The sequence below is a fragment of the Bufo bufo genome, chromosome 9, assembly GCF_905171765.1.
Source record: "Bufo bufo chromosome 9, aBufBuf1.1, whole genome shotgun sequence".
In the NCBI taxonomy this organism is placed as follows: Eukaryota; Metazoa; Chordata; class Amphibia; order Anura; family Bufonidae; genus Bufo; species Bufo bufo.
In genome coordinates, this window is record NC_053397.1 from 181,979,743 (window position 1) to 181,993,017 (window position 13,275).

The following is a 13,275-nucleotide window of genomic DNA, read 5'->3' on the forward strand; positions in this document are numbered from 1 at the left end:
CTACCAACCTTGTACATCTTGTCTGCCCCTCCTTTCCCTCAATACACCTCCATAGCAATGCCTTGTCAGGTGATCGTTGCACCCAATCCCCGGAGGCTGCAGGGACATGATTATGAACAGAACCTTCCCAGTGTCCACTAAAGTCACCTAGTGTATTGTTGCTATCAATGTCATATCATCAGAGATAAGGTTTGTAGAAGACCATTAGTGGGGGGATTGGACCAAAAAGTTAAGTACGGTAAGTAAAGCAAAACTTCTTTGAGATGACCACCCAAAATTGTATCAAAAGTGGTCTTCAAGATGGGTGGTCATCTCAAAGAAGATGACCATATGAATAATACAGGTATATGATGGAACTGAATATCTGTCATAGGAAATCTGCTCTTAGATAAGGGGGTGGTGTTCTCAAAGAGGTGTTGAGAGGTTTCATTGTACATTGCAAAATTTGAGGTGATTCAGTTATCTCCATAAAGGAAGTGTGCCACCGAAAATGTTATCTCCCAGTTAAAACCAGATAGTGACACATCTCCATTTTTTTCTAATCTGTTTTTATTTTCTGATGATAGGTTTTTTAATTTTATTTCCTGAACATTATTATGGTGCGGCCATCTTGCCTGAGCTGTTCTTAACAACATTTACACAGCATTAAAAATATTGCTTTATGGCAGCCCCATAGGCCAAAGACACAGGAGGGGACCCTATTGACTTCTATGGGAGAGTCTTCTAGGCAGGCTCTGTGACCTGTGCAGAGGACATTGTACAAGGAAAGAATAGATAAGCTTTGACAATCATCTATTGTGAATGGTGGATCCTGTCTTATCTGTACACATAGGTGATATCATTACAGGCAGAATTAGAATGACAGATAAGCAGTTAACTGCAGAAAACTGCAGTAAAGTGATCTGTACAAATCAAGAAGTGGCGCCAATTATTAGACATAGTGGCCAGGATTTTTTAATGTAGTTTAAATATAAAAAGTGACATGGAAAATTTTTTAAAAATGATTTATTTATGTTAAACATGTAAAAACATAAAAACGTGATTTAAACAGTAGATCATTTTCTGATGACACATTCTCTTTAAGGCCTCTTTCACACTTGCGTTGTTGGGATCCGGCATGCACTTCCGTTGCCGGAGGTGCCTGCCGGATCCGGAAAAACGCAAGTGTACTGAAAGCATTTGAAGACGGAACCGTCTTCCAAATGCTTTCAGTGTTACTATGGCACCCAGGACGCTATTAAAGTCCTGGTTGCCATAGTAGGAGCGGGGAGCGGGGGAGCGGTATACTTACAGTCCGTGCGGCTCCCGGGGCGCTCTAGAATGACGTCAGAGCGCCCCATGCGCATGGATGACGTGATCCATGCGATCACGTGATCCATGCGCTTGGGGCGCCCTGACGTCACTCTGGAGCGCCCCGGGAGCCGCACGGACGGTAAGTACACTGCTCCCCCGCTCCCCGCTACACTTACCATGGCTGTCAGGACTTTAGCGTCCCGGCAGCCATGGTAACCACTCTGAAAAAGCTAAATGTCGGCTCCGGCAATGCGCCGAAACGACGTTTAGCTTAAGGCCGGATCCGGATCAATGCCTTTCAATGGGCATTAATTCCGGATCCGGCCTTGCGGCAAGTGTTCCGGATTTTTGGCCGGAGCAAAAAGCGCAGCATGCTGCGGTATTTTCTCCGGCCAACAAACGTTCCGTACCGGAACTGAAGACATCCTGATGCATCCTGAACGGATTACTCTCCATTCAGAATGCATTAGGATAATCCTGATCAGGATTCTTCCGGCATAGAGCCCCGACGACGGAACTCTATGCCGGAAGACAATAACGCAGGTGTGAAAGAGCCCTAAGCCACCTCTCTCGAAGCTTGACCCTGAAGGTTGAAGAATTCTATGGAAATTTCATTCCACAATGTAGGGCTTCTTTACTGATGCAAAAAAAAAAATATTCCCTCTGTTTATTACAGCCTCCCATGTACAATCCATATACCGAGCCCCGGGGTCATTAGCTTAAGAATCTACACTCTGTAAAAGGAAATATCTATTCTTCAGACATAATGACCAACTGGTTACTTGGTTCAAAGTGTTTAGTTATGCAAACTTCAACAAGAAGTGATTAATATTCCCCAGTTTTACAGTTCTGTCAGCGGTGAGTTTTTCTAGTCTCTACTAATAGCTTTCACTAATGATAACTATCTAAGCAAAACTTGAATATGCTTCGTATTTTGCTTGCCCCAAGTGTGAATGTCTAAACGTATGCACCATTTAACCTTGACAAATACACTGTGGTGTTCTCTTGATTAAAATCACAAAGGTATGTAGACGTCAGTAAGAAATTCATCTAGGAAACCCTTCACAGACCATTAAGAACTTCTTTTAAGATGTTGAAACCCTTCAATCGAGAAAATATCACAGGCAGTCCTCTGAGCACAATGTTCTAATATTACTCAAGCAAACCAGCAGCAGATGTCAGCGAGCTCATCTTGATCATTTTATCTAATGCGCATTTACCTCATTGACACATTTACAACTCTGTTATGATAGTAAGTCATTGAAAATGTTAAGTAAAACTCACCTCTTTTTTTTATTGTACTTGTGTATATGTTACAGTATATTAAATTGCCAAAAAGTTTGACATGTGCAGTATATCTGTGGATTAATATGGGCGATCATGAAGTACTGTTAAGGCCTCCTTCACATGCACTATTTTAAACACTGATAAAAACACCATGAATTTCAAGCTTTATGCATGAAATTTTTTACACTCTTTTTGATGTTCTCTTTGACTTTGCATTATATTTAACATGTTTTTTTCTGGCATTTTTTAAGACCTATAGAGAAGCTTTTTGGAAAATGCCAGAAAAATTCCATGCTGTCTGTGTAAGTCATATCACTATCAGAACAATGAGGGTTCAACACTCAGCACCCCCACCAATCAACTGTTTTTGGCAGCCATTGGCACCGGAAACCAACAGTGGATGGAGACAGAAGCAGAAGGTTCCATTCACTATATAGCTACACACTACATCTTAACTCCTGTTCAAGTGAGTGGGCCACTGCCAGAAGAAGATAACAGACGCACAGCCACTGCATCCGGTGCTCTGTCCACCAATATCCCTGACGAGCTACACCCGGTGAAACGCGTTGGATAAAGGTACCATCATCAATTACTAGGGAGGTAAGAGCATAGGGCTTACAGCACAGGCCTGAGGTTCCTGAGGCTAGGGGTCGTCCTTTTCAGGACGAATGCCCCGACTACAGCCATTGAGGTAACCACACCTATTAGACTAGGCCAAGTAGGGTGAGTATATAGGGTGAGTTAGGGTCCTGACTCATAGGCTCCTCCCCAGTGTTACCACCTTCCTCCAATACACTAGGCTTCTGGGCTTCATTTGCTGTTATAGACCCATAGCGCCCCCTATCTTCTATAGTGTAGATTTAATACACCATACTGTCTCACTTATTTTATATGACCAAATAAAAGTTATATATTAACCTAAATACACTAAGGCATCCTCAGTTCTGTATTTCTATTTTGAGACCACTGAGAATACAAATAGGAGGTCCACTAACTGTAGATCCCTAATATATACGTTCTTGAAACCCCCTTTAAAGAAATTTGTCACCAGCGACCTCCGTATCCAACTGTTCACATAGACACATGGCTATGGTTTACTTGATTAAAACACAGTTTTTGTTTTGTTGATCCGAGGCTCCGTTCTTCAGGCAGTTCGCGTGCCTTAACAGAAATCTACGACAGTTCAGAGCTGCCATAGATTTCTGGCTTCATCTGCACCAGAAAACTGGCATAAATGTCGGGGTGGCAGGTCACACCCCTTTCCCACCCTTGTCTCTTCCCCTTTACGGAAAGTGGCGAGGGCGGCATAAAAACCTAGAACTGCGACCATTTTGCAAAGAGTCACAGTTAAATAGTCGCAAACACACAGTTTGTACCAGGAGGTACAAAGAGAAGTAAGCAAGCACGATCAAAACCAGGAGAAACAGGCACAGGTAATGCAGTTAGGCTACCTTCACACTAGCGTTTTTGCTGGATCTGGCAGGGTTCAGCAAAAACGCTTCCGTTACTGATAATACAACCCTCTGCATCCGTTATGAACAGATCCGGTTGTATTATCTTTAACATTGCCAAGACGGATCCATCATGAGCTCCACTGAAAGTCAATGGAGGACAGATCCGTTTTCTATTGTGGCTCCGCATCTCAGGACGGAAAGCAAACCGCAGCATGCTGCAGTTTGCTCTCTGGTATGAGAACGGAATGGAATGCATTTTGGAGCGTTCTGTTCTGTTCCGTTACGTTTTGTCCCCATTAACAATGAATGGGGACAAAACGGAAGCATTTTTTTCTGGTATTGAAAACCTATGATGGATCTCAATACACGGGGTAAATTCAAAGACGTGCTAAGGTAAGTTACCAGGAGAGTAAATATAAGCAGGAACAGCAGCCACAGGGTTAATCCAGAAACAAGTCAGAAGTCAGTTCCCCAGGAGAAACAATAGGATATTGCACAGTATGGAGCCATGGTACACACAGGAAAGTCTATCAGGAATCAGCAGTCTTAGATCCCCGCCTAGGTCTGGGATTGGACACAGGGTCAGAAGCCTGATTGGCCAGCTGGGACTTAGCTGGTCAGGATAGCACAGCAATGCATAGTGGTTTGGCTGGATGAATTCCTGACCTGTTACTAGTAAATGTATTCACCCCACAGAGTCAATTTACAAATGACATCATTATTTTGGATGTCAGGAGAACAGGAATTTGCTGCATTGCCATAAAGAGACAGATACAGAGTAACAACATCAGTATCATACAGTTACAGTATATAATGCAAAATACATTTATGTGAAAGTCCTTTTTATATCTCCATAAAAAGGGGTTGTTTCATCAAGCCAACACAATCCCGGTAAATGATTGGCCCAGGTACAGTTTTAGGAACTCCCAAAAAGCAGGCAATATTGCCAGGGAACAGTGCTGTTGGCCATTCGCTAGCATATAGTAGTGTTTTATAGAGTCAATCCAGGGATATGGCCAACCATGTAATACCGCAATGAGTTTGGGTTACTGGAGGAATGGACAATCTTTATTAATGACTCTCTGCATTACCTAATAGCGGGGGATGCCACGTGTTAGACCCCTTTCAATGACTTCTGTATGTCTTAATATGACATTCAAGCATGCAGTACCGGATTTACATAATGTGACACTGGCTTATTATTCATTGTTCCAAATATTCAAAAAAATAATAATATATATATATATATGCAGCAGGCTGAATCCAGCCTGCTTTTGTGGGAGGGGCGTAGGGGGCTTCTTAAGCCCAAGCCGCCCAGCTCACCGGGTGCACGTCCTCTCTCGCCTGACGCTGGTAGGAGGAGCTGCACCCGTCACTTGCATTTACGGCCCGAAAGCTGCCTGCACGTGCAGCGGTTTCTGCACGCCAGAACCGCCAACTCCAAGGTAAATCCCCCCTCCGGTAACCTCATCCCCGTCCCCCACCCTCCTCAGCTCCCGCCCGTCCCCCCGCCACCAGTCTCCTCCGCACCCCGCCCGGTCACTTGCCTCCTCTCCTTCCGCTTCCGTCTCGCCGGCTTGCGCTCCAACCTGGAGCGCATCACGTGACCGCGGCTCGGCGTCCCGGAAGTCGGCAGGAGCGGGCGCTCCCGTCTCTGGCCCCGGCTCGTCCTCCTCTCGCTCCCAGCGCTCGTGGATGCACGGATATCCACGAGCGTCGGGGGATTCGCCTAGCTTCAGCGGCACTCCCCCCCCCCCCCCGGACCCAGCCGGACCGCTGCCGGTGCCGTTGGTCGTGGGGGGGGGAGGATATGGATAGCACTGCCTCCTCAGCTCCCGCCCGTCGCCCCGCCGCCAGTCTCCTCCGCACCCCGCCCGGTCACTTGCCTCCTCTCCTGCCGCTTCCGTCTCGCCGGCTTGCGCTCCAACCTGGAGCGCATCACGTGACCGCGGCGCGGCGTCCCGGAAGTCGGCAGGAGCAGGTGCTTCCTTCTCTGGCCCCGGCTCGTCCTCCTCTCGCTCCCACCGCTCGGGGATGCACGGATATCCACGAGCGTCTGGGGGGGAAAAGGGGGGGGGGGCCTGGAAGACAGCCCAGCTTGCTGCCTGGCGTGCCCCTGCCCAGGCCCCCGCCACCCCCACTTCCTCCTGTCACCCTGCCCAGGCCGGTACCCCGCTCCCGGCCGCGGCAGGGGGCCAGGGAGGAAGGAGGAAAAAAAAAAAAAAAAACAGTACATCACCAAACACCGCCTTCACATGGCCATCCATGTCTAAAAAACGCACAACCCCCCCCCCCACTATCCACCTTCCATCATCCCTGGCACCCGCATCGGGGGAGGGACAGTACGGTCTTCGCTCGGCATCTGTCCCTCCCACTTTTGCCCCCCCCCCCTTCCCTAAACACCGGTTCGCACACCCACCACCACTGGGGCATTTCCCCGCGCGGGCTGGCCTTCCCCTTTGCGCTGGTCCGGTCCCCTCCCCGCCGAGCGTCGCCCGGGGCCGGGGGGGGGGGGGGGCCCGGCGGCTCGGGGGGTCCACCAGCCCAGCACCCGCCAGGTGACCAGCGTCATCCTTCTTCGGGTGGTCACGTCCGGGTAACCAAAAAAAAAAAATTCATGTTTCCCAACCCGTCCACCCTCCACTACTTTTTGTCCGCAGGAACGCCCTGCTCTCTTCTCATCTCTTTCCGCTCTCTTAAAAAAAAAAAAAAAAAAAGTTCACAGGCAAGGCCTGTTTCCATCCGACATCGCCTGGCCGTGTCCTATCTCTCTCTTTGTTTTCCGCTCGGGTCACGCAACCCAGGTGTCTTCAAGGTGGTACGCCCACCTCGCATTCCCACACCTACCCCCGGGCCGGGTACGCCCAGGCCCCACTTTGTCCCAACAGTCTTCTTCACAGGTACGCCCTGAACCGCCCCTCAACCCGTCCACCCAGGATCGCCGGGCTCACAATTCTCTCAGCGTCCCCTCGCTACAACCCCATCGGTTCCGCAAGGACGCAATCCTACCCACGTGTTTTTCCACTCCTTGGCTCGCCGCTGCAGCAGTCACGCGCCATCCCCCGGCTCCGGCCCGGTCAAATGCCAGGAAACCTCTGGTCTCGCACCAGTTGCGCTTTCCTTAAATCAACACGTTCGGTCTTGTCCTTTCAGGTGACTAAGCTACTCCGTGAGTGCTCCCTTGGAATCCTTTGGCCCCCCTTTTTTTTTTTTTTTGGTCGTCCAGGTAAGTAGCGACCACGATTCACTATTCCGGCCGCCCGGCACAGCCAATCGTGGCATCATATACTGTTCTTTTCAGGTGAACCAGGGATAATCTCGGCTTCGCCAGGTCGCTTCCGTCCCCTCTGTTCACGGCATTAACAGCTCCAGCATCTTAAGGTAAGGTTATAAACCACGCCCAGTAAGGGGACCTCGCGTCCTCCGGCCTCGCCCCGACGCTGGGCACCTCCGTCCCGCCACGCGCTTCTCTCTGTAATACCACCCGCACCCACCTCGCTTCCCCCTCCAGCTTTCCTTTCCCCTCTTCGTTTCAGCTCCAACATGTCCCACGTGTCCGACATCGAGGACGCTCTATCGATCGTGGAGTCTGCGGTATCGGAACGGGCAAGTCGCTCTTCTTACCGGACTTGGACCATCCCCAAGATGATTGCCGAGCTGGACAAGCGAGGAATCCGCCATTCGGCCACAGCCCGAAAGGCCGAATTATATCACCTATTGTTTCCTGAGCCATCCACAGGGTCCACGGAGCAGATCCCCATGTCGACCATACAGCTGTCACTAACGCAGCTACACGCCACGATAAACAATTTGTCCAGTTCCATCTGTGACATGAACACCAGGCTCCAGGCAGTCGAAAGCAGGGACGCTTCACCTGCCGCACCCTCCAGTCCCGCCCCTGGTCCTTCCACTTCCCAGCCATCTTCCTCAGGTAGGTTGTCTGGGCCGCCCGAAATAGCCCCCTCCTTTTTCGTCCCCGAAAACCTGCGCAGGGACATTCTCGCAGGCAAGGACGTGAACCTGGCTGCGGTCCTCATCTCCACGCACGACACGGTGGAAAACCGGACCATCGCTTGCGGGGACGTGTCCGTAGTCCTGAAGGCCAAAGACGCGAGGTTGAACAAAAAACTCTCCATCCCAGAGTTCGTGCTTGCGTTCAGCCTCTACCGCGACATCATCTGCGCAGCACACCCAGCCAGAAGAGAGGAGCTGGACGCATATTTATACAGGGTCACGGAGCTTGGGCACAAATACGGAGGATTTGCATATTACGACTATCACCGGTCATTTTCGGCGAAGGCAGCTGCAGCCCTCGCCCAGTTCCAGCATATCACCAACTGGGCCTCCCTCGACATGGAGCTATTCTGCAGACACTTTGCAGGTCTCAGGTCTCCTTTTTGCTCCTTCTGCCAGTCAGTCCTGCACGCCTCCGATTGGTGCCCAAGCTCCCACGCCTCCCCCCTGCCAAAACAGCAGCCGAGCACTTCGGCCCCCCAGAAACCGGGTCCGCTCCTGGACAAATTGGGTCGCCCCATCGTGTACCTGGGAAAAAACCAGTTGTGCAACAACTTCAACTCCAGCTTCTGCAACTATAGCAAATGTAAGGCGCTCCACATTTGTTCCACCTGCTTCCGGGCCCACCCCCAGTCCACCTGCTCCCAGCGCTCGGCCAAAAGCTGACTGGCCGACATTAATGTCCCCCTTCTCATCTCCCTCCTCAATACCCACCACGATCCCGCCTTCGTCCAATTCCTGCATTCCGGTTTTTCATCAGGCTTCCACACCGGCCTGGTCACCCTGCCTCGGGATTCCTGGGAGACCCCCAATCTCATGTCAGCCATGACGGACCCGGCCTCGGTGGATTCCCTTCTGCAGGTCGAGCTGCAGAAGGGTTTCATCATAGGGCCTTTTCCCACCCCTCCCTTCCAAGTCTACAGGGTGAGCCCCATTGGGTTGGTCCGCAGCAAAAATTCCAATAAAAACCGACTAATATATGATTTGTCAGCGCCTCATGCATCCAGCACCCCGAGCCTCAACTCGTTGATACCATCAGAAGAATACTCCATGCGCTATTCTTCCCTGGACGAAGCCATCCAACTCATCCTACAGGTAGGGGCAGGGGCTTGGCTCTCAAAAGCGGACATTTCGGACGCTTTCAAGCTCCTACCAATCCAGCCCCACCTCTGGCTTTTTGATCAGTTCGCCCAGGCCCTCCATTGGATCCTGGTAAACCACGGCAACTGTCCCAGAGTCATACACTACCTGGACGATTTCTTACTGGTCGAGAACCCAAACCATGTGCCCGACAGGTTGGAAAGCCTCCTCTGCATTTTTTCCGCCTTACAGGTCCCAGTGGCGCCATCAAAGGTTGACGGCCCTAGCACGGTCCTCACCTTCTTGGGTATCACGCTCGATACCTGCAGAATGGAAGCCAGACTCCCAGAGGACAAACTAGTCAGGCTCCAGTCATTCATTTCTGCTCACATCGGTTCCAGAACCATGTCCAAGGGCGACCTGCAGTCACTGTTGGGTTCTCTCAACTTTGCAACCCGCATCATGCCGCAGGGACGATCCTTCACAGCAAGACTCCTCCAGTTGTTACCCACAGCCTCAACCCAGGACTCGCTGATCCAACTGGACCGGGAAGCCCTGGCCGACCTGGACATGTGGAGGGTCTTTCTGTCAGCATGGAATGGCATCTCCATGTTCGTCCCTCACTGGAGCCCCACCTGCCCGACCGTGTACTCTGACGCGGCAGCATCCGTCGGGTTCGGCGCCTTATTCGGCCACCAGTGGTTCGCTGATTCCTGGCCCTCCCAGATCCTCTCAGACCCTCAAGCCATCCAGTCCTCTCCTCTCCTTGAATTGTACCCCATCGTGGCAGCAGCTCAAGTCTGGGGCAAAGTATGGAGCAACATGCCCGTGCGTTTTTTCACCGACAACCACACGGTCGTCGACATCATCTCCAAAGGCAGATCCAGTTCACCCAAAGTCATGCGCTTCCTACGCAAACTCACCTGGCTTGCCCTCAAGTTCAATTTCCATGTTTCTTGCACCCACATCCAGGGTATCAGGAACGTCGCAGCAGATGCCTTGTCTCGCTTAAACCTGACTCTCTTCTTCCAGGTCATGCCTCAAGCCGACAGAATCGGGATTCCACCCCCGGACTTCGGCTCTCTGATCCTGGACTAGACAGGCACCTAGTCATGGCTCATACTCTCATCCGCAAGTCCCTGTCCGAAAACTCCACAAGGAACTACCAGTCGGGTTGGAAAGCTTTCGAGGTATTTCGTCACCTTCACCCCAGGGGCAACGTAAGCGAAACCGCTTTCATCATGGCTTTCCTGGCATACTGCCACAAGGACCTACACCTCTCCTTCAGCACCATCAAATCGTATCTGTCAGGAGTCCAGCATCACCTCATGATCCGTCAGCCAGACAGCAACCCTATCTTTTTTTCCCACGCCATCAAAGCCACACTGCGGGGTATTCAAAAATGCTCTCACAAATCCGGACCCGCCAGGCAACCCGTCTCAGGGGACCTGTTCAGGAAACTCTCATCCTCCCTAGACGGCAGTCCTTTTGGCCCTTTCAGAAGCTGCATTCTCAAAGCCGCCCTCTACCTAAGCTTCTACGGCTTTCTCCGGCCCGGGGAATTCACCGGCACCTCTCCTCACAACTCAGGCCCGGCGCTAAACCAACTCACCCGTAGTCGCGAGCGTTTCACCTTCACCTTGCCAGTCTCCAAAACCTCACAAATCGGGCCCCCAGTGCACATAGAATACTTCCCGACTTCCAACTCCTGGTGTCCCGTGGCCGTCCTCAACGGGTTACTCACCACACTGGGCAATCGGGCTCCCGCCAGCCCTCTCCTTCCTTTCCCGTCACGACCTCTCACGTCCTCGCAGTTTGTCAAACACATTCGCAGCCTCGCGTCCGGGTTTGGGTTCAACACCCAGGCCATCACGGGCCATTCATTCCGGATCGGAGCCGCCTCCGCCGCCTCCAAACATGGGGTCCCGGCCCATATCATCCGTAAGATGGGCCGCTGGAAGTCCTCTTGCTTCTCACGATACATCCCGCACCCGAAAGCCGAAATCGCTGCGGCTTTCTCTGACTTAGTTCTGTAGTACCATCTTTCACAATAAAGAGTCGCTCCTTACACCTTTCCTACTCGTATTTTGCCCCCTTTATTTGGCCTACCCTCGTCACGTGGCAACAGGCACACCACCAGCCACTGTAGCTAGATTAGGTTCAGTCACACTCCACAGGCTTCGCGCCGCAGCCAGGACCACAAATGCAGCAGGCTGAATCCAGCCTGCTTTTGTGGGAGGGGCGTAGGGGGCTTCTTAAGCCCAAGCCGCCCAGCTCACCGGGTGCACGTCCTCTCTCGCCCCTCCCTCCCGACCCTTCTCTTTACATCTCCCATAGGGTATGCCCCCTTTATTTGGCCTACCCTCGTCACGTGGCAACAGGCACACCACCAGCCACTGTAGCTAGATTAGGTTCAGTCACACTCCACAGGCTTCGCGCCGCAGCCAGGACCACAAATATATATATATATATATATATATATAAACATATGTTACATCCAAAATTACTTGTTATTGGTCAGAAAAGTGAGAAAAGCGACAATAGATTAAAGGGGTATCCCATGACAAAATCTGAAATATAGTACATGAAAATCTAACTAGACCCAGCCCTGTACCTCACATGGATCCAGAGCTCACCCCATTCATTGCTCCAATTGTTCTGCTAGATTATCTTCAGGTTGGCAGCTCAGTGGGGAGGGAGGGGGGGTGTCATTTCTAGGGGGCATGTCTATTCTGCTGTAGCTCTTCCCCTATCACAGCTCGGGGGGGGGGGGGGTGTCCTTACTCTGGGAATGTGCCCATTCTGTTTTTGCAACTGTCACAGATAGTGCTTGTGGCAGTTGAAGGGTGGAACTGAGCATGGGTGACCACTTCAGTGAGAAATAAGGAAAAGAAGAAAAAGCAGGCGGCGCTATACAAATAGGTTTTATTAAATAACTCAGTGACTATACTAAATGATTAATTACTTGCAATTACAAAAAGCACTTAGTTCCAGCTGCTTAGACCACCCCTTTAACCTCTTCCGGACACATGACGTACCGGTACGTCATGTGTATTTCCGATCACTGCCGCCCGGCGAGCGGTGATCGGAACAAGGTGCCTGCTCAAATCATTGAGCAGGCACCTTGAGTCAATGACCCCCCGTGTCGGCGATCCCCGCAAACCGCAGGTCAATTCAGACCTGTGGTTTGCGGCTTTTACATGCGGCGGGCGGCGGTGCCATCGGGTACCCATGGGGATGTAGGGGGGACCCGATGGCATGGAAGGCAGCACGATGCCTTCCTGAGGCCTCTGCCCTGCCTTCCGGTGACGAGTCTGTGAGATACAACAGCAAGCGATCAAAAAGGTGTTTGCCCACCAAAATAGTACCAATATAACCGTCACCTCATCCCGCAAAAAATGAGCCCCTACCTGAGACAATCGCCCAAAAAAAAAAAAAACTATGGCTCAGAATATGGAGACACTAAAACATAATTTTTGGGGTTTTAAAAAAGCTGTTATTGTGTAAAACTTACATAAATAAAAAAAAACTATACATATTAGGTATCGCCGCGTCCGTATCGACCGGCTCTATAAAAATATCACATGACCTAACCCCTCAGATGAACATAAACAATAAAAACTGTGCTAAATAAACCATTTTTTGTCACCTTACATCACAAAAAGTGTAATAGCAAGCGATCAAAAAGTCATATGCATCCCAGAATAGTGCCAATCAAACCGTCATCTCATCCCACAAAAATAATACCCTACCCAAGATAATCGCCCAAAAACTGAAAAAATTATGGCTCTCAGACTATGGAAACACTAAAACATGATTTTTTTTGTTTCAAAAATGAAATCATTGTGTAAAACTTGCATAAATAAAACAAAATTAAACATATTAGGTATTGCCGCGTCCGTGACAACCTGGTCTATAAAAATACCACATTATCTAACCTATCAGATGAATGTTGTAAATAACAAAAATAAAAACGGTGCCAAAACAGCTATTTCTTGTTACCTTGCCTCACAAAAAGTGTAATATAGAGCAACCAAAAATCATATGTACCCTAAAATAGTACCAACAAAACTGCCACCCTATCCCGTAGTTTCTAAAATGGGATCACTTTTTGGGATTTTCTACTCTAGGGGTGCATCAGGGGGGC

The 13,275-nt window shown here is 50.3% G+C and overlaps 1 protein-coding gene across 1 annotated transcript; it reads left to right on the forward strand.

Annotated features, from left to right (window-relative positions):
- The first annotated feature begins 7,357 nt into the window (after positions 1-7,357).
- Positions 7,358-9,020, forward strand: LOC120978931. The gene is made up of 2 exons (XM_040407380.1): positions 7,358-7,415; positions 7,571-9,020. The coding sequence occupies exon 2, from the start codon at positions 7,578-7,580 to the stop codon at positions 8,712-8,714; it is 1,137 nt and encodes a 378-aa protein (XP_040263314.1). The 5' UTR covers positions 7,358-7,415; positions 7,571-7,577; the 3' UTR covers positions 8,715-9,020.
- Positions 9,021-13,275: the final 4,255 nt, after the last annotated feature.